The sequence below is a fragment of the Trichechus manatus genome, unplaced genomic scaffold, assembly GCF_000243295.1.
Source record: "Trichechus manatus latirostris isolate Lorelei unplaced genomic scaffold, TriManLat1.0 scaffold00227, whole genome shotgun sequence".
NCBI classification, from domain to species: Eukaryota; Metazoa; Chordata; class Mammalia; order Sirenia; family Trichechidae; genus Trichechus; species Trichechus manatus.
Window position 1 is genome coordinate 774,266 of NW_004444163.1, and position 26,683 is coordinate 800,948.

At 43.4% G+C, this 26,683-nt stretch overlaps 1 protein-coding gene across 4 annotated transcripts in view; it reads right to left on the minus strand.

Annotated features, from left to right (window-relative positions):
* GRAMD1B (GRAM domain containing 1B) overlaps window positions 1-26,683 on the minus strand; it is a 207,533-nt gene that overhangs the window by 159,054 nt on the left and 21,796 nt on the right. For all 4 annotated transcript variants that reach the window (XM_023742967.1, XM_023742968.1, XM_023742970.1 and 1 more), the window contains exon 2: window positions 6,213-6,290. In XM_023742967.1, coding sequence (XP_023598735.1) covers window positions 6,213-6,290 — 78 coding nt within the window. The remainder of the gene's footprint in view (window positions 1-6,212; window positions 6,291-26,683) is intronic.

Genomic DNA, 26,683 nt, shown 5'->3' on the forward strand with positions numbered 1-26,683 from the left:
CCCTGGACTGCTGTGCTTCATTAGTCCCGTTTTGTTTTATGGGGCTGTCCAGTCCCCGGCTGAACGGTGAACCTCAGAAGTGACTTCACCACTGAGCTAAAAAGGGTGTCTAGGGGCCATACTCTTGGGGTTTCTCCAGTCTCTTCCAGGCCAGTAAATCTGGTCTTTCTTTGTGTGTGTTAGAATTTTATTCTACATTCTTCTCCAGCTCTGTCCGGAACCCTCTGTTGTGATCCGGGTCAGAGCAGTCAGTGGTGGTAGCCGGGCACCATCTAGCTGTCCTGGACTCAGCCTGGAGGAGGCCTTGGTAGCTGTGGTCCATCAGTCCTTTGGACTAATCTTTTCCTTGTATCCTGTTCTCTTCATTCTCCCTTGCTTCCAAGACAATAAAGTTCTTGAGGGGAAACAATACACCTTGATCTGTTTATCCTTAGTGTCTACATCTGACATTTTGCAGATGCTCAGTGTTCTACACTGTCTTTCTGTCTCTGTTTCTTCAAAGACAGAAGGTATAGATCTGCTAAGAAACTGAGAGTAAAATGTCATGATAGCCAAAATCAGGGTACTAGCAGCTACCATTCGGTAAGCACCTACTAAGTGCCAGGCACTTTATATACGTCATTTCATTTATTCTTTACAAGAATATGCAGCGGACATTGGAATTTTACAAATGAGGAAACTAAGGTTGAGTAAAGCTTAGTCAGTTGCTTTTACAAACGCAGTTAATATGCAACAACGGTGGTACTGAAAACAATCCACAGCATTTGCTTTTCCCAGTACACCACAGAGCGTGGCAGCAGACAGTGTGCTCCTATCTGTCTGCAGTCTAGACTCTAGCAGGCTCCCCAGTACCTTGCAGCCATGTAATAAAACTCTGTGGCACACATGGCTGCATGCAGGAATGGATATTTGAATGCCCACAACCCACCTTGGTGCTGGCACTCCGACACTTGCCTCCCCATCCTTCCAGATTTCTATTTTCCTACCACTGACAGGCTTCCTGGTCAACTGAAACCACACTTCTGTTGCAACTAAACATTGTGAGTACAAAGCATCCTTAGTAAGACAGCTGCTTTTTCAACAGTGCTGGCTTTGTTTGAAAGTTCCTGCCATTGGGTGAATATACTAAATAAAGATCTGAAGACTTAAGAAAAACTAACAAGTGGCCCCATTTGTGATGGGAGCTAGTGGTTTTTAAGAGTACCCCTGGCTTCATGTAGAAGCATGAAAATTGATGAATGTCCCCCCTGTTCCATCACACACACACACACATACACACACACACACTCATTTGGGGAAGTTATCTATTTTGCTTAATACTAGAAACCTGGAGGTGGGGGGGGGGGTGTAATTCCTATCTCTGAGACTATCCCCGTTTCCCAATAAATGGATTCTTTTCCTGAAGTCAACACTTCTCCCTGATGCCACGTTGCTAAGGAAAACAACTGTCTCTCTTACCCACCTACCCTCTGCCCCTGGAATGGCTCCAAAGACCATCAGCAGCACGCAACACTGATGTAAGCAAGAAAAATAAATTCTCAGAAGCCCTTAGGTTCCAATGCTATATTGAGGCATTTCACCCACTGCTGTAGTGTGGACATTTTTTAGGCTACAGAAGGGTAGCTATTTTGTCTCTAAATACTATATCCATTCTAAGCCTTGTGCAAGGACAGTAAAAAAAGAAAGGCAGTGCTACCAGTTGAAAGTCCATCTTATTGGTGCCCAGCTACCACCGACTGCTCTAATCGGGATCACAACAGAGGGTCCTGGACAGAGCTAGAGAAGGATACAGAAGAAAATTCTAACACACACAAAAAAGACCAGATTTACTGGCCTGACAGAGACTGGAAAAACCTCGAGAGTATGGCCCCTGGACACCCTTTTAGCTCAGTGGTGAAGTCACTCCCAAGGTTCACCGTTCAGCCAGGGATTGCACGGCCCCATAAAACAAAATGGGACTAATGAGGCACAGTAGTCCAGGGACAAGGACTAGAAAGCAGAAGGGGACAGGGAAGCTGGTAGGGAACCCAAGGTTGAGTAAGGACAGTGGTGACATGTAGTGGGGTTCTTAACCACTGTCATAGGGCAATATGTGTACTAACTGCTTAATGAGAAACTATTTTGTTCTGTAAACCTTCATCTAAAGTGAGAATAGCAGCACAACTAGAAGAACATAATCGACATCAATTGTACATGTAGAAATTTTTGAAATGGTGTATCTTTGTCTATGCATATTTTCACCAAAAAAAGGTCCTCCAAGGCCAAGAAGGGAGCATGTTGACATGTCGAGGGGTTGTTAACCAATGTCATAAAACAATATGTGTACTGACTATTTAATCAGAAAATACTTGTTCTGTAAACCTTCACCTAAAGTACAATAAAAAAAAAAATTAAAAAAAAAAAAAAGAAAGTTCATCTTATACTGAAGGACTTTAACACTGATTTTTAGAACAGAAGTCAATGTTAAGTTTTTGCCTGCCCTATATAACTATCTTTCATCACACAGTTGACCACACGTTTGCAGAATCAGGAGCAGCCACAGAAAAGGGCCCTTATTACCCATCAGTCCCTGGTCAATCTCTGTCCATGACAGTAAGACCTGCTCTACTTGCCTCCCAAGGTCCCTAGGTGGTGCAAAACATTAAGCACTCAACTACCAGCCAAAAGGCTGGCAGTTGGAACCTACTCAGAGGCGCCTCCAAGTACACGCCCGGGGATCTGTTTCTGAAAGGTCACAGCCTTGAAAACCTTATGAAGCACAGTCTACTCTGTAACATGGGCAACTAAACAACAACAACTTGCTTCCCAGGAAAGTGGCAAAGAGTAAATGAGATGATTACACAAAGGCCCTGCTCATGCAGGACGTGCTGTCATTACCACCAGGTGCACTGCCAATAAAAAGGCCAGAGCGGGGTGCATGAGCCTCATCACCACCCTAGGGTTCACATCTGACCATTGCCCCAGGCCAGAACATCACAGACCAACATCCAAAAGGCCCTAGAGAGACTCTTAATTCAGTGGAAACATATTAGAGGAAGGATTAGGTACAGAGCTGAGGATTGTTCTGAGCTGAGGTGGAGTGATTAATTAGCGCTCTGGGGACAACCTGTTCTCTCCAGGAGAAGAAACCCACTGGCTGAGAAGAAAGCTTCCCTTCAGAAGGCCATGGTGAACACACCCTGAAGGGCAACCACAGGAAGTATACTTCTGATCACAGCCCTCGCCATTCCCCACAAAACAACATCCACATCCACTGAGAAGCGCTTGGGGAGCTGCGAGTGGGCCAGCGCTGGGAAAGAAGAAAGGACAAGGGAAGAAATCTAGAGGGTTTTTCTGGACAGAGGTTTGGTTGGGGGAGTCGGCAGAGAAGGGGCTAGAATATAATTTATAACAATGTACAATCCCAAATAGCGAACAAAAGGCAAAGCTCTTTGTAGCTAGCAAGCAGCCATGTCCTAGAGTAAGAGTTGAAGTTGCACTGAAAAAAAACATATTAGGGTATGCACAATTCAGTACTTATTCATCTCGCCCAGGAATGCTCCCAGAAACCAAAAAAAAAAAAAAAAGTCACCGTCAAATCAATTCCAACCCATGACAACCTCATGTGTGCACAGTAGAACCTCACTGCACAGGGTTTTCAAAGCTGTGACCTTTCAGAAGCAGACTGCCAAGTCTTTATTCTGAGGCACCTTTGGACAGGTTAGAACTGTCAACCTTTTGGTTAGTAGTCGAGCACTTAACTGATTGCACCACCCAGGGACTCAGCACCCCAAGTTGCAGAGCTAATACAAAGCGAGTTGAGTGGTGGCAATCACAGAGCTGATAGGAGAGGAGCAACCACAGACTTCATGATCACAAAGGATGGAATGCTTACCAGAGAGGTTTAGAGCACAAGCCCTGGCAAGGGAGTCGTACTGAGGGAATTTTACGGCCCCTTCTAATGTGGAGAATATGGCTGCTGAAATCCAGAAAGCATTAAAAAGAGAGTGTAGCCACTCTGGGGCTTAAGGGAAGTGCCATCAGATCACAACTGATTAAGCACCTTGAGGAGAACAATTAGTCTTTGCCCTTGTGGGCCAGTATATATATATATATAGTACTCTATCTAAATCGACGAGCTGAATCGTTAACTTTGGTAAATAATGGACACAAAACTGAGAAGTACGGCAAAACTCAGGACTCTGTAATCTAAAGAAATAAGGATTAGAAATGTCCCACCTTCTCTAGGGCAGGAATCCCTTTTATGACATACCATCTAGCTTTTGCTTGAACATTTCCATGGCGGGGACAGTTCATCACTTTGCAAGGCCTGTTCCCTTTTGGCACAGCTCTAATTACTAAAAAGTTCTTCCTTATCCTGAGTGGAAACCCTTCTCACTGTAATTTCTACCCCTCTAGTTCTAGCTCTTAGTCCTTCTGATATTTAAAGAGTGTTGTCATTGTCATAGCCATCCTCTATCCTCTCTTTCTCCAGGCCAAACCCCTTCCCTTCAGCCGACCCTTTTAACGATATAGTCAATCACCCAAATCATTCTTTTCTGAACTAACTTATCAATACCTCCACAGAACTGAGCAAAAGACACCAGGTATGGCCAAACTACTGCAGACGCCAGGGAGACCTTATTCTTTTTTGAACCCATGTACCACATTTCCATTAATAATTCAAAACTTTCATAGATCATTTGGTAATTGTGTCATATTACTGGCTCCTATTTGGCTGGTGAACAAAGACCCCACATTCTTTTTCACATGATAACCTTTCATATTAGGCTCCCTACGGCAATCTTAAGAAATGAATCCTCTCTAATATAAATATACACCATCACATTTCCTTTAAAAACAAAAAATCTTGTTGGTTTCTACCCCATTCTATTATTTGAAATAATTCTGAATCTTGATTCAATCACCCAAAGTATTCTCTATTCCCTCTCATCTGGGTGTCCAACATAAGTTTGATAAATATAGTTAAAAAAACAAACAAAAACAAAACAAAAATCTTTCTACTTTTGTGAAAACAACCCAAGGGTCCATCTACAGATGAACAGATAAACAGAATGTGTCTATCCATACAATGGAATATTACTCAGCCATAAAGAGAAATGAAGTTCTGATACATGCTACGACATGGATGAACCTTGAAAACATGCTGAGTCAAATAAGCCAGACATCAAAGGACAAACACTGTGTGATCCCACTTACATGAAATATCTAGAATAGTCAAATGCACAAAAACAAAGATTAGTGGTTACCAGGGGCTGGGGCCAGAGGAAAAGGGAGAGGTATTGTTTAATGGGTACTGCATTTCTGTTTAGGGTGATGAAAAACATTTCAAAATGGATAATGGTGATGGTTACACAACATGGTGAATGTAATTAGTGTCACTGAGTTGTAGACTTAAAAATGGTTAAAATGGCAAATTTTGTTATATGCATTTTACCATAATAATAAAAAAAAACTTCTACTTTTTTATCCAGCTTGTTGATAAAAATAGTAAACAGAGAGACCAAAAGCAGAACCCTGTGGTATGCTAGTTGAGACCTCCTGTTAGGTAACATAAATACAGTCAACTTTCTTTGGGCACAGAAGTTTAACTTGCTACAACAGATCTATTCTCTCTCTTCTATTCCCTAACTCTTACTGGCATCTCATAGGCACTACCTGAAGCAGATCCTGGCTGGTCCTCATGTCCTGAGTGCTTCACATGTTATATACCAACTCTTCAAACTAGCACTTAGGAGCCTCCATATTCTCACTGCACTCTAGACATGCAACCTCATTCTTCATTAACCTCCAACACATACAATCCACTCCAATCCAGCCAGACTGGTGTTCTGTTGCCACACATGCTTTGCCATGCCATGCAACCTTCCTCAGGCACAAAATACCCTTTCCCCTCCTGATCCATACTGTACCCAACCTTTAAAGTGTGGCTTAAGTTTAAGTCCACTACGCAGTGTTTCCAACAAATCTGGTTTACCACATACCGACTTCTCCCCTTGCTGGACACCAAAAGCCTTTAAAATCAGTCTCTCTCATTTCTTGGGTGAACATTTTATCTTTCCACTCAGTCTTCAAGCCCAGAGGTCTGTCACTCTCCTATTTCTCTTCAGTTTCCCATAGTTGTGGCATGTGGTAGAAGCAGTCTTACCCAAACACTCCACCCACCTCCTCTAGTCTTTGCTTCCATTCTCTTCCTCCCCATTTAATCTTACCTTTCTTCCCGCACTCGGGGACTCAGGAACTTGCTTGAATCATCATCGTGGCTGCTCTGCTGGCTACTCTGCTGGCTGCTGAGGAAAGACACAGATATAAACTGTTAACATTCAGCTTCTTTCTCAACCCTGGTGGAGGTCATGTAGACATCAAATAGACAAAGACATGGAGTTACAACATTTCAAGATACAAGTTCCCCCAAGTAAGCTTATCATAAGAAGCATACAGGTAGTCCCCGACTTACGACAGGGTTCTGTCCTGACAACTCCATTATAAGTTGGTTCTGGAGTAAGTCAAATACCTCATTTTTTTTTTTTTTTTTTTAGTTCTCATTATTATTGCCCTTTATTATCCATATCTTTATAAATCTGATCTTTATTTGTCTTTGGGGGTTGGCAGGAGAATGATAACATCAGCAGATTATGTGCTGCAACATTATGTCTTACATATTACTAACGGTAAGATGTACAAAAAAAAACAGTCATATATGCGGTTTGTCGTAACTAGAGTATGTTGTAAATTGGGGACTACCATTACCGACAAAGGACATGAGAGATGACACAAAGTTGGTGAAGATCCCATCCCCTACACCTAAGGGCTGTCCACTGCTAGTGAGACAGAAGAGGAAGAGCCTGATCCCATTACCCGTTCTTCCCTGGCTCTAACTCAATGAGCACATGTCTCCTGTCTTCTCTGCACCTGGGCCTCTGAATCTGTCTGACAGGATAGTAACCCTATTACTCCCCAACCTCATTCAATCCCAAAGACTCATAAGGAGCAGACCTGAGGGTGGGAAGGGGAAATCCCAGAAAGGGAAAAGATTTGATGGGGTCCCCTGTCCTCTTCTCTGCCTCCAGAGGGGGCTGAGTAGCCTGAGGGGTTGAAGAGGGAATTGAGGGTGGAGTCCTTTCACTCCATAACACCTTTTAGAGTTCACAGTCAGAGTTCTTTAAGAGCCTCACATTTTGGTCATGTGGAATTCAACTACCTTTCGTCTTCGCTCCTGGCTCACTACAGAGAAAGAAAAGCTGTTCAGATACCACGCTGCAGTAACCGACCTACAGCTAACGAACAAACACTTTTATTAACTGCCAACTATGAACGTCTCCAAGCATCTGGTAGTTTAGATCAGGAGTCAGCAAACTATGGCCCGGGGGCCAAATCTGAAGTTGCCTGTTTTTATACAGCCTGTGAGCTAAGAATGATATTTGCATTCTTAAATAGTTGGAAAGAAAAACTGAAAAGACTATTTCGTGATATGCAAACATTATATGAAATTCAAATTTCAGTGTTCATAAATCAAGTTTTATTGGAACATACTGTGCCCATTTATTAACATATTTTCCATGACTGTTTTTGTGCTACAACAGCAGAGTTGAGTAGTTACAACAGAGATCACATGGCCCACAAGGCCAAAACTATTTACTACCTGGCCCTTTACAGAAAAAGTCTGTTCACCTCTGCTTTACACAGACTCTATTAATCATAAATTCCCATTCCATATGATGGAAAAGTTTGGCAATGGATAAGGATAATGTTTGAACAACATGATGAACATAAGTTAATGTCACTGAATTGTACATGTAAAGAATGTTAAAATAGCAAATGTTCCGTGTTATGTATATAACAAAACATTTACCACAATAATTTTTTTTAATCCAATTACCATAAATACCACTATAACCAAGATTTCAGTATAACCAAAATTGATTCCTTACTCTGGTGGACTGTCAATCACAATAAGGTGTATTGCTCTCTATGGTGTATACCCCTTAAACTAGAACCCCAGGGGACTACAAACTCTTTGAACAATCTGTGGAGTAACTGCTTGCTCCAGTGCCTGTACATTCTCAGCCAAAAAACGCACATGATTTTTGTGGTCATACTCGTAACCATGCCCTTATATTCTTCCAGCAAGAAGTGATTGATCTTAGAACTTAGAAGTGATTTACATCAAATTTTCAGACAAACACACACACACAGAGAAACCACAATGGCACCATACACAAAGCCTGCAGTTGCTTGGTGGAACTAAATGTGCACACAATCCCTTCCTTTTTACCACACACAAAGCCCATCACTTCCACTTTGCCAGTTCTAATAGACTTTCCAATTAAAACCTTAGAGCAAAATTTAGCTGACCCATGGGATTTCTTGGAAACCCTGGTGGCATACTGGTTAAGTGCTACGGCTGCTAACCAAAAAGTCGGCAGTTCAAATCCACCAGGCGCTCCTTGGAAACTCTATGTAGCAGCTCTACCCTGTCCTAGACTAGACAGCAATGGTTTTTGGGGTTTTTATGGGATTTCTTACATTAGGACTGACATCAAGCACCCTCTTATATACAACATGGACAATGCATAGATTATTGGGACTCAAATTCCAAAGCACGCAGCTCCAGAGGCGAGCATCACCAGATAAATCCAGTCTATACCACTGGTAGCACATGTGAGAACCAGAGGGAGGAGTGTCTGGAAGCCGAACAGCTCATCAACCCACAATCAGCGCCTCTTTTCCAAGGAAGAGGTAAAACATGACCCCATTTGAGCCAGGATGGGCTTGTCCTTCCTACTCACCCTACTCTTAAAGTTAAGATAATAAAAGATGCTCCCAAGAACTAAATGATCATCTACTATGGTTTCCAAAAAAATAATTCTAAACTGGTGTTATCAAGTTATCCCACTGGATGGCACTGTTGGCTTGCAAACGAGAACCACAACAAAGCAACCCAATCCAGGGCTTCAGGAACCAGAACTAGGACCCACTTCTGACTCCTCCTTCTGGTCTTCCTATTGCTTAGAAAACATTTCAGATGGTGGAGATGAAAGCTGTTTTGTCAGTTCTAAATAATTAAATACCAATTTGCATTCTTTCAACAAGTATTTATATAATGCCTTGTACGTGCACATATCCACCACCTGTCAGTTTGCTGTACTATGATGGCTTGCTTGTTGCTATCATGTTGCAAGCTATGACACCGGTGTTTCAATTGCCAGCAGGTTCACCCACGGTGGACAGGTTTCAGTGGAGATTCCAGACTAAGACTAGGAATAAAGGCCTAGTGATCTACTTCTGAAAATTAGCCAATGAAAACCTTATGGATCATAACAGAACACTGTCCGACTCACTTTCTTTGGACACATTATCAGGAGGGATCAACCGCCAGAGGAGGACATTGTGTTTGGTGAAGGGTTTGGCCAACAGGGTAAGAGAGACCCTCGGTGAGATGGATTGGCACAACAGCTGCAACGATGGACTTAAACATGGCAGTGATCGTGAGGATGATGCAGAACTTGGCAACATGCATTCTGTTGTATATGAGGTCGCCATGAGAGTTGACAGGAGCTATCTATCCATCACATCTATGTACACATATGCCATCAATAACCAGCGACAACGCAATGGTTAAAAGCTTAGACTCTGGAGCACGCTGCCTGAGTTTGAATCCAAGCTCCCCCAATTACTACTTATATGACCCAGAGCGAGTTATTTACCGTCACTTTCCTCACCTACAAAATGACAGTTCTTACCTTAATGACAGTTCTTATCTTGTAAGGCCATTGTGAGAGTTAACATATGTGACACATGGAGAACTGCCTTGCACATATTAAATGCTATATAAATGCTAGCAGCTATCATTATTATATGGAAAGCATGGTTGTGTGTGTTATGGAAAATAAAACATAAATCAGACAAGGAGCCTGTTCTCAAGGTGTTTACAATCTGGATAGGGAGACTCAATACAATTAACTACATTTAAAAAGTAAATAATGATAACTCTTAGAAGTACATATTAAATGCTCTAAGAACCCAGAATAGAGGAAGGCCACTTCTTTCTGGGGCCAGTAAGAGAAGAATGTCTCAACAACAAGGTTTTTGCACTGACACTTGAAATTCAGATAGATGGAGGATGGCAGAAATGGAAAGAAAAGGCACTCTAGTTCAGCTTCAATTAACAAACATTTATTGTGTTCCAGGCACGGTGCTAAGAGATGAGGATGTAAAGACTGTTGAGACGTGGTCCCTCCCAGAAAGTCCCAGTCTAGGAGGCACAAGTATTCACTGTGGACTGTGAAGCATCAACACTAGAAAGATGGACAAGGTGGAGGTACAGACACCTCTGCTGCGGGGTGTTTGAGGGAAGACTCAAGAGAGCTGAAGCTGAGCCAGAACTGCAGATAAATCCACGATGGCAACAGCCACGGGGTGCACGGGGATCCTTCCTTCTGCAAGTGTCGTGGGACGCTGTCTGCAGCAAGGGTCTGCACGGCAGGGGCCGGAGGTAGCCGGGTACGTGGCGTGGGAGCACGCGCTGAAGGGCAGCCAGGGACCCTCGGGTCCACCCCCTCCAGTGGGGCCGGTTCTCCCTCTCCGTTTTATAAACTTGTTTTTAAACAGTCTTAAATAAGGCAACCACTCCTCCTTCAATCCCATGAAATAATATTGTGCAGCAGAGTTTGCAGAGATTCAGATATTGCCTCAAACTATCACATGAACCCTCTCAATTCTCGTCTCATATAAGCCTTTTCGAGTGATACAGGCCACCTGGACACCGGGCCGCTCACCCTTCTCCCTAAATGAACCTGCCAGTCTCTGGAGGCCATGAGAAAGCATCCGCCATACTAGAGTGCTTACAGAGGAGTGTGGGATGCCATGGGCCCATTCACCACAGACTAAGCAGGGCGTTGGTGGGCAGGGAGTCCAGTCTGGACCATGCAGCTTAAGGAAACTGAGAAGAACGAGGAGAAGTCCAGCAGAGGGCACTAACGGATGAAAATGTCTGTTAAAAAGCCTGACAAACTCTAAACAAGGATTTGCCACAACTTAGCCTGGGCACCAGATGACTGACAGGTGGCTTAATGCCGCAAGGAAGGGAACTTGAGTCGTAAAGCAACCTTTTCTGTTCCCCTGAGACAGCTGGAGAAGGAATTAAAAAACAACAAACAAACCCATTATGGTTGAATGATTCTTACTCATGGCGGCCCCATGTGTTTCACAGTAGGACTATGCTCCACAGGTTTTTCATGGCTGTGACCTAAGAGAAGCAGATCACCAGGCTTTTCTTCTGAGGCACCTCTGGGTGGGTGAACCACATATCTTTTGGTTAGTAGTCAAGTGCTTACCTGTTTGCACCACCCAGGGACTCTTAGGCCCCTGAAAGGAATTAGGGTGCCTCAAATCCTTCCTGTTGTAAACTGAAGCATTGGATAAAAATCACTGCATAAGTTAAACTCTGGAACACTAGAATATATTCCTTAGTAAGAGGGGAAGCTCTTCTTTAAACCCAGAAACACCTCTGAGGGAAACCAGCTGAATGAAGCAAATCAAATCCGGAAACCTGATTTTGTTTTCCGCCTTCATGTTAATACTTCAAGCTTATCCTAGGTCACACTGATACACTGGGAACATCTGGGAAAACTCTCCTGTCAGCTGAGCCAAAGCACACTCCAGAGTGAAGACGTTCGCTAGGCGGTGTGCACAAAGCCCCGGGAAGCAGGCTGGGTGATTCCCTGTGATTCCACTCACCTCTGTTCCTCCCTCCCCCTACTGGTATATGTGCAGAAAGTACAGGCTAACCTCACAGACCACCAGGAAGATGTCCCTTTGCCCTTTGGAAAGTACAGCTTTACTGCTTGCTGTTGTTAGGTGCTGTCGAGTCAATTTTGACTCATGACGACCCCATGTGACAGAGCAGAACTTCCCCATAGGGTTTTCTAGGCTGTAATCTTTACTGGAGCAGATCACCAACCAGGTCTTTCTCCCGAAGAGCCTCTGGGTGGGTTCAAACTGCCAGCCTTTCGGTTCGCAGCCAAGTGCCTAACCATTGTACCACCAGGGCTTTTTGCTTTACTGTTAGGGAGACTGAATTTGGCAACTTAATCTGAGTGGGTACTTCATGAGTGGGAACAGCTCTTTCTCTTCCAGACAGCTCTAAAGGGGCCACAGTCTCCGAAACCCAGAAGGGGGTTTGAGAGCTTCAGGTGGTTCCAAGCAGTCATGCCCGTGTGAAAGCTGTAATTTAGCATTTCCAGAGCCTGATGGAAATTGTACACTTACCCACACTAAGGACCCACTGACTAACTTATCACATGTTTTTGCTTTTGGCTGTAATCAGAGCAATCTAGTGTGTTTACAACAATTATTCATGAAAACTGGAAGCTTCAAAAGGTTCCGAGTAGCAGTTACATATGTCTTCGATCAGTAAAAATGGGGAAATAAATTATCTTAGGTAGTGGGGTATCGTAGAAAGAGCAGGGAGACAAACCAGGGTTTGAATCCTGGCTCTGTTTCTTATGGACCCTTATCCTCTTTTAGCCTCAGTTTTCTCATCCGAAAAAATGGGGACAATTAAATACCACTTATAGAGCTGGTTTTGAGGTTTAAGTTGTTGGAGTCAGGAAGATGCAAGTTCTAGTTCTGACTCTGTTGCATTCGGGGTGATACTGGGTAAATTATTTAACTTCTCTAAGGAGCCCTGGTGGCACAGTGATTAAGAACTCAGCTGCTAACCAAAAGGTCAGCAGTCTGAATCCATCAGCTGCTCCTTGGAAACCTGATGGGGCAGTTCTACTCTGTCCTCTGGGGTCACTACGAGTCGGAATCAACTCGATGGCAACGGGTTTGCTTTTTTAAGTGTCCAAGACAAAAAAAAACAGACCAGTTGCTGTCAAGTTGATTCCAACTCATGGTGACCCCATGTGTATCAGCGTAGCACTGTGCTCCACAGGGTCTTCAATGGCTGATTTTTCAGAAGTAGATCACCAGGCCCTTCTTCCAAGGCGCCTCTGAGTGAACTCAAACTACCTTTCATTAGTACCTGGGCACTTAACATTTTGTGCCACTCAAGGACACCACCTCTACGTGTCAAATTTAGGTAATAATGCCTGCCTTAAAGAAAGGGCAATATCTGGCGCCTGGTAGGTGTACCATAAATGGTGGCTGTCAATAGTACTTAATATTCACAGTGAATTTGTCAGATAAACGTTTTCAAACATCAAATGCATGGGAAGAAGGTAACAGAAAAGATAGTGGTAAAAATGTCAGGAGCCACTGACCTGCTCAAACCCTTGAATGGAAGTAAGGCCACACATCACTGACAAAGAGAAGGCCGAGTTTTCATGCTGAATTATTTCCACCATTAAAATGACGGTGGAATTTACCACTTCAGTTTAAGTAGAAAAGTGTAAGCAGGGACGATGAGAAGGCAAGGAGCAAAGAAGTAGGGAATAAAGATGAATAAGTACTGTTTTCCACCTCGCAAGCGAGTATGGGAAAGTCTAAAAATAGAAAACAGGCAAACAGACAGGTGTGATTTTGGGCACTGCGAAGGACTCGCAACTGCTCACGCATTTCTGAGTATTCTCAAATACTGCTGAGAAACAGCGTGCTCCGCGTGAGCCATGGTCATCTGTCTACAAGGTGGGCAGGACTGCCTCAGCTTCCGGGCTCCCTCGGGCACACGCAGCGTGGGCAGCTGGTCCAAGACTCGGGGATTCACAATCCAGCTAACTAACGAGCTTTCTAACTCATCACAATTCACCAAGCCTTCTCTATTTAATAGTCCTTTCACCTCTAAGCAAGCCCACATCGCCCTTACCCTTTTCTTTAAAAATTAAAAATAAATAAATAAAAAATAGCTCTCCCTCAACGCCTTTATTTTTCCTTCCCTTCCCAGCCATTTTACTGGAGGAATGTGCCACTCGGTAACTGTCAAAACCCTCTCAGGCACTTCACTATGCACACTCCTCGGCCCCTCCCCAGACTTATCAAATCAGAATCTGAAGCTGCCCAGGAACGCGTATTTTTTACAAGCTTCCCAGTGACTCCCAGCACTGAGACCCGCTGCCTCTGCTTCCTCACCACTGACCCATTCGTTGTCGCTGTCGTTGTGTGTCGTCAAGCTGGTTCCAACTCATAGCAACCCTACAGGGACCCTGCAGGACAGAGCGGAACCGTCCCACAGGGTTTCCTAGGCTGTAATCTTTACAGGAGCAGATCGCCAGGCCTTTTCTCCTGCGGAGCAGCTGGTGGGTTTGACCCACTGAACTTTCAGTCAGCAGCCGGAAAGCCCTATGGATCAGTTCTACTCTGAAACAAATGGGGTCATAACTGGCTCCACAGCAACTTTTTTTTTTTTTTTTTTTTGGTTTTGCTCTTATACACACCAGGAAACCCTGGTGGCACAGTGGTTAAGAGCTACGGCTGCTAACCAAAAGGCTGGCAGTTCGAATCCACCGGGCGCTCCTTGGAAGCTCTACGGGACAATGCTACTCTGTCATATAGAGTCAGTATGAGTCGGAATCGACTTGACAGCGACGGGTTTGGTTTTGGGTTGGTTAAAGCTTCCGTTCTGACGGATATGCTGATGACTTCCAAAGACAAAGATAGCAGAGCAGAGAGCTGAGCTATCCAATACAATGGCTACTGGCCAAATGTGACTAATTAAACATAAATTAAAAATTCAGTTCCTTAGCCCAACACTCATATTTCAAGTACTCAGTAGCCACATGTGGCTAGTGGCTTCTGTGTTGGACAGCGAAGATAAGCAACATTTCCATCATCACATAAAGTTTTATTGACATAGAGGTTTCAAGATCAAACCCAGGATATGAGTTCTAGTTCTGCCACTTGTTATGTGAGTAACTCGGAGCAAGTTATTCAACCTCGCACTACATTTTCAACCCCTCATCTGTTAAAATGTAAATAATTTCATAGACTTGTGAGGATTAAATTAGATTATTAATATGATGCAAATGACTATCATGCTCAGCTGCTAACCAAAACATTAGAGATTCAAGTCCACCCAGAGGCACCTCAGAAGAAAGGCTTGGACATCTACTTCTAAAAAATAAGCCATTGAAAACCCTATGGAGCACAGTTCTACTATGACACACATGGGGTTGCCATGAGTTGGAGTCAACTCCATGGCAACTGATTTTTAGAGGAAGGTTTGGCAAATAATAAGTACCCAACAAATATGAATAATAATTATAAATTTTCACGGTTGCTGAGCTCTCTTAAATTTCCTACAAGAATCTCAAACTCAGGAAGTCCAGTACTGAACTCATCATCTTTTTCTCCTCTCCTTGTACTCTACAAGGACTCATTCAAACTAAAAATGCACCCCCACATATGATTTCACGGCAGGTTCTGCAGCTTCCAGTTCCATAAAAAAGAAAAAAAACACATGGCCATCGAGTCAATTCTGACTCTCAGCGACCCTATAGGACAAAGTAGAATTGTCCCATAGGGTTTCCAAGGAACGGCTGGTGGGACCCGAATTGCCGACCTTTGGGTTAGCAGCCGAGCTTTCTCAAATCCATCCTGTCCTCCATTCATCACTCCCATTGCTACTGCCTAGGATCAAGCCCTCATCACTTCTCACAGGGATTACTTTAATAGGCTCCTGACTATTCTTCCTGTTGTCAATCTGGCCCCACTCCAGTCTATCTTGTACACTGACACAATGATCTTCCTGCAATGCAGATTTGATCATGCCTCTCCCTTGCTTAAAACCCTTCAGAATCTTTCAGAACAAAATTCAAACTCCTTGGCTTAGCAATGAACGCCTTGCCTATCTGGCTGCTGTCTTCCAGCTTCCTCATCTCTCACCTCCACTCCCAGGTCATTCTCCACTCCAATCATACTACTTTTCTCTGCCTTTGAATACACTATTCTCTGAGCCTAACATGCCCTTTTCTCTACTCCCTTCTTTGTTTCACTAATTTCCATTGGGAAAGAAGTAAGGTGTAAGGATTAAGCCTGAGGGCTCTAACTTCTGACTGCCTAGTTTCAAATTTGGGTCGTATTACCTACCTTACTCAATTTCTACCTGTAATGGATTGAACTGTGTCCCTCAAGGATGTGTGTCAATTTGGTTAGGCCATGATTCCCAATATTGTGTGACTGTTCACCATTTTGTCATTTGATGTGATTTCCCTAAGTGTTGTACATCCTATTACTATGATGTAATGAGATGGATTATTGGCAGTTACATTGATGAGATCTACAAGAATAGATAGTGTCTTAAGTCAATCTCTTTTGAGATATAAAAGAGAGAAGCCAGCAGAGAGACTGGGGACATAATACCACCAAGAAAGCAGCGCCGGAAGCAGAGCGCGTCCTTTGGATCCGAGGTTCCAGTGGGGAGAAGCTCCTCGACCAGGGGAAGACTGATGACAAGGACCTTCCTCCAGAGCCAACAGAGAGAGAAAGCCTTCCCCTGGAGGTGATGCCCTGAATTTGGACTTTTAGACTACTAGACTGTGAGAGAATAAATTTCTCTTTATCAAAGCCATCCACTTGTGGTATTTCTGTTGTAGCAGCACTAGATGACTAAGACACTACCTTTACAAAATGATGGTAACAGTGTCTACTTCATTGGGATGTTGTGATAATTAAATAAATTGTTGTTAGTTGCCTCCAAGTCATGACACCCACATGTACAACAGAGCAAAACGTCGCCCAATCCTGAGCCATCTTCACGACTATTGGTATGCTGAAATCCATGCCACAACAACAGACTCAAGAATTAAATAAACACCCATAAAATACTTAGAAAGGTATCAGGCATTGAGTAATACTTATTTTTCATAAGTATTACCTTCTCAAGGAAGCATTCCTTGATGGCCACCACCCACACTATGGTCCCCTATCACTCTGTATTAGCCTTTATGATAACAATTATCATACTCCTCTAGACCCAGTAATCAATAATTCACTTCCCTATCCCTTCTACCAGACTGTATGTAAGTTATCTGAGGGCAGATATCCTATTTCATTTGCCACTTCTTTCCAACCCCAGTGCCCAGCACCATGCCTAGCACATATTAGGTGCACAGTAGGTGTTTGATAAATGAATGTACAAATATCTAGCCTTGTCCTCTTTTGCTATATTTATAATCCCAAGTCTCTACTTCCAATGACTACTCCCTGGCCAGTCCAGAAAGACAGCTTGCCAAGTACTGTCAAATCAGCACAGATTACACTTTCTCTCCCTGTTCATCGACGAATATTTTCTGAACATCTGCAATGAAAGTAGTCTGCTAGGCTCTAGCAGAAGTGTAAGGCACTGTCTGTGACCTCACAGAGTCCACCGTTCAGTACGAATTCCTGATGTACATTCATTTATCCATGGTTTAGGCACTGTGCTAGGCTCTGGGGATACCAACTTGAATTAGACATATGTGGACTTTCCAATTAAGTAAGCCACTATAAGAAAACCTACCAATACCCTCCTAATGCCAGCTCTCCTCTTCCCCACCCCAGGGTCAAAGGTCTGGTCCAACTCTCCGTTATCTAGCATGAGAAGTGGCACCTCAAGATGGCCAGTCCCTCCAACGGAGGAGGGGGCAAGAAAGGGCATGGTTCTCCAATTAGACATTATGGATGAAAGGGTTAGTAGCAGGGCTTTTAACTGGTTTGTTCTGGTTCGAATCCTTGCTGAGAATTTGCCTTTCCACCCAAATATACTGAGTTATAATCTACATTTTAACAAGATCCCCACGTGATGCATATGTATAATACATGTTGAGAACCACTGCTCTACTAGTGGTTCTCAGAATTGGCCCCTAACCAGCCACATCAGCATCATAGTAGGAAAGGATCTTGAAGTCCAACGCTACACTACAGCTTTTTTTTTTCTTTTTCTTAATTATCTATGAGTTTCACACTTTCCTGCAACCCTTGGTTCTCACTGACACAGATAATCAAGCTCTGATCGAAAAAATTTCTTCACTCTAATGTCCTGTTTCTGAGATGCTTTTTATAAAGGGCAAAAGATCCCCACACAATTAAAAGAATTACACTTACCCCATTAGATTCCTCAGATGGATTCTGGAGAAAGTGGGCAAGGAGAATGTATATAAACTTAAACTCTCTTCAACTGCTTGCTCTGAGCTTAAGGAACACACCACTTTTTCCGAATACTTGCCTTCACAATTTGCCCTGCAGAAAGTTCCACTTAAGCCTTACGCTCTGTTTACACTGTGTTCCTCAAACAGACCACGTACATGCATCCCTCCCAACTTTGTTCATGTTGCCCCTCTGCTTTAAATGTCTCTTCTACATGGTCCTACAGACCTCACCCCACCCAATAAGTGCATCTTCCACCCTGGCCAACAGAAGCCTGGCCATCTCTTCCCTTTGGTGTATTCAGGAATTAATTCATTGCCTTTTCTCCCCTACCTGACTCTGGAGTTTGCTCTCTTTGAGCCACAGCACCTTGAAACAATAAGCAGCAATAGTCTGCTGTGACCAGTCAAAGAGTGCTGATGTAAGATGGGACAGTTTGCCAGATGATGAGGCCGGCCAATGAGGTGAGGTGAAGCCATAGGTGAAACCACAGAAGTAAACAAGTTTTTGATCATACTTGGAAAACAAAACAAAAAATACAAACTTTGCCTAAGAGTAGAAGTGTCTCAACAACCAGCTGCTGAAAAAGTTATAGGTGAGCCAAATAAGACAGAAAAATGCGCCAGGAGAGAGGAGAGAACTTCCGAGAGCTAGAAACAGGGGTAGAGAGACTTCTAGGAGGCCAGGGAAGGGCTGGCCTGCAGCCTAAGGGGGAGTCTTTGGGGAATCAGAGAGGCCAGCACCATCCACACAGGCATGAAGTCAGGACCCACGAGGCTAGGCCAGCTACAGAACAGAAATGCTGGCGATCTGAAGGCCTCTCCACAGAATTAAGTTTAGGAAACAGTCCTTGTGGCCGTGCCACCTTGACTCTACTGCCAGCTGAAGTTGGAGTAGCTTGATTTAGGAGCCAACCTGGCATAGCAACTAGAGACCTCCTACAAGAAAGTTTTAGAAGTAGCCCAAGAAAATGTGGCACTGGTCCAATTTCAACTGACTAAAGATCAAACTCAGTGAAGAGCAAATATGTTTTCAAGATTTTTTATGACTACAATTTTGTGTTTCCTTCTAGTCAACAGAAGTCAAATTCCACTGAAAGTGTGAGTCCTGAAAGGTAACAAGGGAGGGAAGATACAGGAAGCATTATGTTCCACCCCCAGAGGGCCAAGGACAGAGGCACCCAAGGAGAGGAGAAGCTGACACATCCGGAAAGAGGACACATTCTTGGGTCCTCAAGGACAAAGGAAGTAGATGGATGGGGAGCTAACACAGGTAGTTACCAGGGCTTTGAACTGGTTCAAACTGGTTTAGTCATGGCAGAAAAAGCAAATCCGAACAGACACAAATTTTTAAAATTTGGGTGATCTGGAACCATAATTCAAACAGGAAAAATTAGGCCAAAGCCCTGGAATGGGAGACTCGGAAGAGGCATTAGTGAACCCTTTCAGAAGCCTGATGCATGAGATTGGATCATTGCCAGGACTGAGGAGTGCGACACACATTCAAAGCGGCAAGGTTGGCCACCATCCTTGAGCAGGGCACTGCTATTTCCAACTGTCCAAAATCCCACAGGCAAGAGATATGGTTGCTGTGCAACGTGTACACTGTCCTTGTTTTCTAAGATGGAGATTAAGTTTCTAACAGGGCTTCAACCTGTAATTTTTCCCTTTCCAGTTATGGTTCCAGTTTACCCAAATTTTAAAAATTCTAGTCTGTTCCGGTTTCGCTTCATTGGCCATGATTGAACCCGGAAGAACCAGTTTGAAGCCCTGGTATTTATACAGAGGCCCTTGATGACAGACAAATGTCTCCAGGGACCACTGAAGTCAAGGACAGGCTGCAGGCAGTGCTGTTTTCCAGAAAGAGTCTTTTCAGTTTCCCTGCCTCTCCTCCCTTGCCCCACTCCCAGCCCAACCTCCATCCAACTTCATTCGCCCTTAGCCCCAGGAAAAACTGGTTTATGGTAAAACTGTTATCTTGTTTTTTTTTTTTTCCAATTAGAAAAAATAAAAATGGTCCTGACCAAGAACATTGGTTATTTACCAACTCACAGAGAGCCCTCAGAGGCCTGGGGAGAAATAACAGCAGGGATTGGATTTGAAGTCAGGATGTCTGGCTGTAATAGCCTGATCTGTTTCCACAACTCCACTTTCCTTCCACACAGGTCTAAACTCTGTGTCTTCTCTCCCAAGGCCTTTGACAACTTTCTGATAAGGTATACACCATTCATGGTCATTTTTCATTAGCATGAGGGCAATGAACCAGAAAAAACAAACAAAGCAGTTGCCACTGAGTCATTTCAACTCATGGCGACCCCGTGTGTTTCACAGTAGAACTGCGTTCCATAGGGTTTTCATAGCTGTTGGCTTTCAGAAGCATATCGCCAGGCCCAGGCACCTCTGGGTGAGTTCGAACCACCAACCTTTCAGCTAGTAGTCTAGTGCTTAACTATCTGCATTACCCAGGGACTCCAATGAAGGCAACAGGACTGAATAACTCAGAATACTGAACAAAAGAAAACCAAAACTGAATAATCTACGAATCATTTATTTTTGGTTTGAGGATGTTAATGAAACAGACACACAGGCATCCCCAGTCACTCCTACCCTATGCCCCTATAGCCAATTAACTCAAATCAAGTTCATCTCTAACATCAACAGTTTGAGACCCACCCAGATAGACAATGGCATCAAAAAAGATTCTGATGATCCACAAAGTAGGTAACCGATCCACTCGGAGTTCATTCAAAGAATACTTACTGAATGGCAGCCTGTAGAGAGAGAAAAGATGAGAAAGCAAGCTTTGGGTGGGCCAGGTGCTGTGCTAGAAGCTGAAGGACAGGAAGTAGCCTAAGACCTAGCCCTGCCCTGAAGAATCTTAATGGATGTTTAGGAACAGAACTTAAAGTCTACAGATAATTATTCAAGGGTTCACATTACAGAGGGAGGGGAAACTAGCATGTACTAAGTGCCTAAACCAAACCAAAACAAAACCCACTGCCATTGAGTTGATTATGACTTATGGCGACCCCATGTGTCACCAAGTAGAACTGCTCCAAAGAGTTTCCTTGGCTGTAAACGTCACTGAAGCAGATTGCCAGGCCTTTCTTCTGCAGCACCACTGGGTGGGTTCCAACAGTCAACTTTTAGGTTAATAGCCAAGTGCAAACCACTTGCGCCACCTAGTGACCTCACTGATTGCCTACTAAATGCATATTTCACATACTATCTCACTTTAAAGTCAGTACTCGAGGAAAATAATGTACTTCTCTTTTTTATTCAAACTCCAATCTGTTCTTTTTGAATTTTTATAACCTGAATACAAGTATCCCATTTTCTGTAACAAATACCCCAAGGTATTTCTGTAATCAAATGCCCCAGTGTGCCCCAAGTCTGAGAGCAGATCATTATATCTGTAAATCATCTACAGTGCGGATGACTGTCTGACCTAAACAGCCTCCCTTACAACAACTTCCTATAGATGCTTTTCCACGCTAATGGTGGCTAGGCAGGCAAATGGATTGGTGATGCCCAAAGCCCCAAATGCATCGTCTGAATGCTCTGTGTTCACTCTGGGGGCTAAGAGCAATAACATGGCTATTCCCAGGCATCACTGGTTAAGGAGATCTGACTCAGAGTCGGGGAAAAATTACAGGAGCTCATAGGGCTGGTCCCAGAAGAAAAAGCACCTCCACTTCAATCATCATTGCCTAATAGAAACTGCTCACCTGCAGAGTTGGAACTTACAAGTATCCCACTCTGCAAGTTCTTACCACCCAAATACTCGCCTTCTCTTCTGTGTTTTCTGCTCATTACTCACATTTCACTAGTAACTGGGTACACAAGGAGGAGGAAGAAATCCTGGCATTTTGCCGTCTCCTTATCTAGATACTAGTCATCCTATAGACTTAAAAAAAAATCTGTTTAATTCAAACTCTTCTTTATGTCCATTTCCTTCTCAATGACAATTTTAGTGAGAAGCTAATGAATGAAATTGGGGACGGGCAGGCTCCATTCCTGAGTTTGGCTGAGAGGGTAAGAATCTCACTTTAATGAAATACGTTGGCATTAGTGACACCCAGTTGCCTCAACAGGGCAAATCGAAAACCCAAACCAAACCCATTGCCGTCGTGTCCATTCCGACTCATACCGACCCTACAGAACAGGGGAGAACTGCCCCATAGGGTTTCCAAGGAGCAGCTGGTAGATTCAAACTGCCAACCTTTTGGTTAGTAGCCAAGCTCTTAACCACTACGCCTCAGGCTATTTTTGGTTGCATCTTTCTTCTTCTAGTCTTAAAGGTCCCGACCTTTTCTCCTTCCAGTCTTAAAGGTCCCGACTTTTTCTCTTTCCTTTTATTACTCCACTTCTCAAACTGGTGATCAGCACCAGCTGCAACTATTTCCTCTGTAGTCACTTCTTCACTCCCTGCAATCAAGCTTCCATCTCTACTGCTTGATACAAGCTGCTGTCTATCAGAGGTCACCAACGACGGCCTAGTGGCCTTTTTCTCCTATCCCAACTCTTATTGACATTTCTTCAGCATTTGACATAACTCCTCTTTCATGGGGGAAAAAAAAGTATTCCATCCCTGACTTAATTGCAAAATAGTACTTAATGAAATCACATCTCTCATTCAACAAGCCTTTATGGAGCACCTACTGTGTGCCAGGTTCCATTTGCAGGAACACAAGGACTTAAAAAGAGAGACTAAGATACATTCTGTCCTTAAGAGTTTGCTCTCTAGTGAAGAAAGAGACTTTGAATTGAATAATGAGATTATACTAAGATAATTGCTTCAAGGAGGGTGAGATGCGGGAAGTATATATACAAAGTACAGTACCCATACAAAAGAAAGAACATCCGGGTTACAAGGGGAAATAGGGCCTCACAAAGGAAGAAGCATTTGAGCTCAGATTTAAACAATGAGTAAGTTTACTGAGTTCCTGGATGGCACAAATGGTTAAGTGCTTGACTACTATCCAAAAGGTTGGCAGTTCGAGCTCACCAAGAGGGTACCTCGGAATAAAGCCCTGGCGATCTGCTTCCAAAGGGTCACAGCCTTGAAAACCCTATGGAGCAGTTCTACTCTGCACATGGGGTCGTCTTGAGTCAGAAACAATAACAACACCAATAACCACCACCAACATTTTACTAGGCAAACATTCCAAACAGAAGGATCAGCTCATGCCAGGGCATAGAAACATGAAAAGCAGTGCATGTTCATCAAGGACCACAAGTTCCATATTGCTGAAGATGAAGGCTGAGGTGGGAATGGCAAGAGATGAATGCAGATCCAGAAATGACATTAGATTTCATCCTGTAGGTGATGAGGAGGCACTGAAGAGCTTTGAAGAGGGAAGTGATTTGTTTATTAGCAGAAATTACAAGAGTAATAGAGCAGAGATGATACGGTATAGGCTAAGGAAGTGGTATGAGAATGGACAGAACCAATGAGGAGGTGCCTGAAAGGTTGGAGGTTCAAATCCACCCAGGCCTGGCAAGCTGCTTCCATAAAGATTACAGCCAAGAAAACCCTGTGGAGCAGTTCTACTCTGTAGCACATGGGGTCACCATAAGTTGGAATCGACTCGCCAATGATGTGTTTAGTTTTTTGGTTTTGACAGCAGGTGATGGCAGGAGAAGGAGAAATCAAAGGTGTCCTGCTTCTTTTGTTTACCAGTGCATATCCCCACAACCTTAGCACAGTGCAAAACGGCTGGCAATAGACACCTGTTGAATGGTTAATTAATACCACTTTCATCAATTAATGGTAAGATAAGTCTAGCAAACCTCCAGTGAGCCCTGTACCTTGGAGAGAGGGCAGGAAGGTTGCTAAAGTGTGCTATGAAGAAGCCCTGGGTGTGATTTCAGGAAACTCCGCCAGGGTTCTGTATAGTATACAAACACACTCATCTTGGAGCCATGCATAAAGCAACACTCATCTATTCAAAATAAAAAATAGATGGGAAAAAGAGCCAAAGCACAGAGGAGCACTAGCATAAAGGAGCCAAGCACTGGAACTGGGGTCAGAAGTCTGGGTACAGCTCTGGCTCTGACCCCAACTCTGTAGAACACACAGCAAGTCTGTCACCATTCTGAACCTCAAGTTGCTCATCTGTAAAATGGACAAAGTGTGCTAGGCAATCACAAAGGGACCTCTCTTCTAGCCTTAGAAGTTCAATGAAGCTAGGTAAGGTTTAATTAACTCAGGAACTCTTTCAGGAAAATGAGTTTGAAGGCAAAATACAAGACACACAGATTGGCAGAGAAGGGAGTTGCTGGCTATCCCAAGATGTGTGAACTGAACCAGGAGAGGGAGGTGGCACTGGTAGACAGTGTGGGGAGAAGGACGGCCACCTGAGAACAGATGCAGTTTAGATATCGGGAAGGGCAACACCAGGCAGAGAGACCTGTGCTGTGGCTTCCTGGCTCACTTCCTGCACAGTTCATTTTGACCCCTGCTGCCTTTTAGTGTTCTTCTGTTTCTGGTTTATCATTTCATAACAGTCCATAATTCTATTAATAAAATCATGGACCAACCCTTAGAGCAGTGTCTTAGTTATCTACTGCTGCTATAACAGAAATACCACAAATGGATGGCTTCAACAAGCAGAACTTCATTCTCTCACAGTCTAGTAGGCTAGAAATCCAAATTTAAGGTGCCAGTTCCAGGGGAAGGCTTTCTCTCTCTGTTAGCTCTGGAAGGTCTGTGTCATTAATCTTCCCCTGGACCAGAAGCTTCTCCACGCAAGAACCCTGGGTCCAAAGGACGTGCTCTGCTCCCAGCACTGCTTTCTTGGTGGTATGAGGTCCCCATGTCTCTCTGCTCACTTCTCTCTTTTATATCTCAAAAGAGATGGGTTTAAGACACAACTTAATCTTGTAGATTGAGTCCTGCTTCATCAGCATAACTGCCTCTATTCCTGCCTCATTAACATCACAGAGGCAGAATTACAACACATAGGATAATCACATCAAATGACAAATGGTGGACAATCACACAATACTGGGAATCATGGCCTAGCCAAAGTGACACACATTTTGGGTGGAACAATTTATAACAAGCAGGAAGGGGCCTAAAAGACGATCTAGTCTAATCCATTCCCTTTCAAACCAGGAAGCCAAAGGCCAAATAAGTTAAGAAAAACAAAACAAAACAAAACAAACCCATTGCTGTCGAGTCGATTCCAACTCACAGTGACCCCATAAGACAGAGTAGAACTGCTCCACAGGGTTTCCAAGAGCAGCTGGTGGATTTGAACTGCCAACCTTTTGGTTAGCAGCCAAGCTCTTAACCACTGTGCCACCAGGGCTCCAAAGAAGTTAAGAGAGATGTGTAAAGTCACAGAGGTATTTAATAGCACCTGGAAGAATAAAGCTCACGTTGGCACACTCTCAGAGCAGAGATGCCCTTCTGGTTTGAAAACGTAAACTTCCAGAGGGTAGAAAAGTTCTCTTAAAGTTTTCTTAGCCCTTTGGTGCTATTGCTTGTGAGGAGGATCACTGGGAAAAGTTGTTCTTTCCACAAAATGAACATAAAGTGTGCTGTTGTACAGTGTTTCCCAGGTACCAGGCTCTGTTCTAAGCCCTAGGGGCCTAGCAGTTAACAAAGCATGCAAGGCCCCTGATCTTAAGGACCTTAAATTCTTGAGGCTTAGCGGGAGGGATTCAGAGATGGGAGACAGTTCATAAACAAAGAGACCAGTCAAAGAATAAGATCATTTCAAAAGTAAAAAGTGCTATGAAGACAATAAAACTGCGGGGTGAGGAGGAGAATTCCGAAAAAGCTAAGTAATAAGTTTAGGTCACAGGCATGGACAGCTTGGACTTGAATCCATGCAGCTCACTGCACAGTCCATCACCTTACCAACTCTGCTATATTACTATATTGAGTGACTAGCGTAGCAGTTTCCATAAGAAAGGACTGACTGAATGTCAATGCATGGAATCAGAAAGGTCCCCAGTGTGTTTTCAACTTGGAAGGGAATTCAAAAGAAGATTCTAGTGAAATCTTCTTTGATTTTAGTTTACCCTAATGAATCTTCAGCTAGTCATAAGGGAAACATAGATTACAGTTTAATTCAATAATTTTTTCCTCCATTTTATATCTGCATCTATTGGGAGAGAAATGGACTTAAACATTTATTTTCTTACATTCCTAAATATTAAACATGGCTCTTACACTGCTTACCCACAGTACGTATTTTAAAAATACTCATTGTTGGTGGTGACGGTGATAAAACAGCACGATACTAATAAGGGTATAAAACTACATGTTCATAGAAAGTTATATAGGTATAACAAGTTAAAGCATTTCTCAAAATACAAGAATTCCATGTACCAATCCCATAAATACAGTCCCATAAAAGATGAAATAAGTATTGCAGAAGACACACAAAATCAGCCCTAATCTCACAAACACCTCATTGGTATCTCTTAAGACTGTCTTTAAATCTTACTGTGGCTATTTTCTATAAGTTCTTCTCATTTTCTGAAAAGTTCTCACTCTGCATCTTCTTCTGGCACCAAGAGCATCTTCTCTTCTAATTACACGTCATATCAAACACTGTCACTCATCTCAAACTCAGAAGACAATCCTGCCGCCTCCATTCATT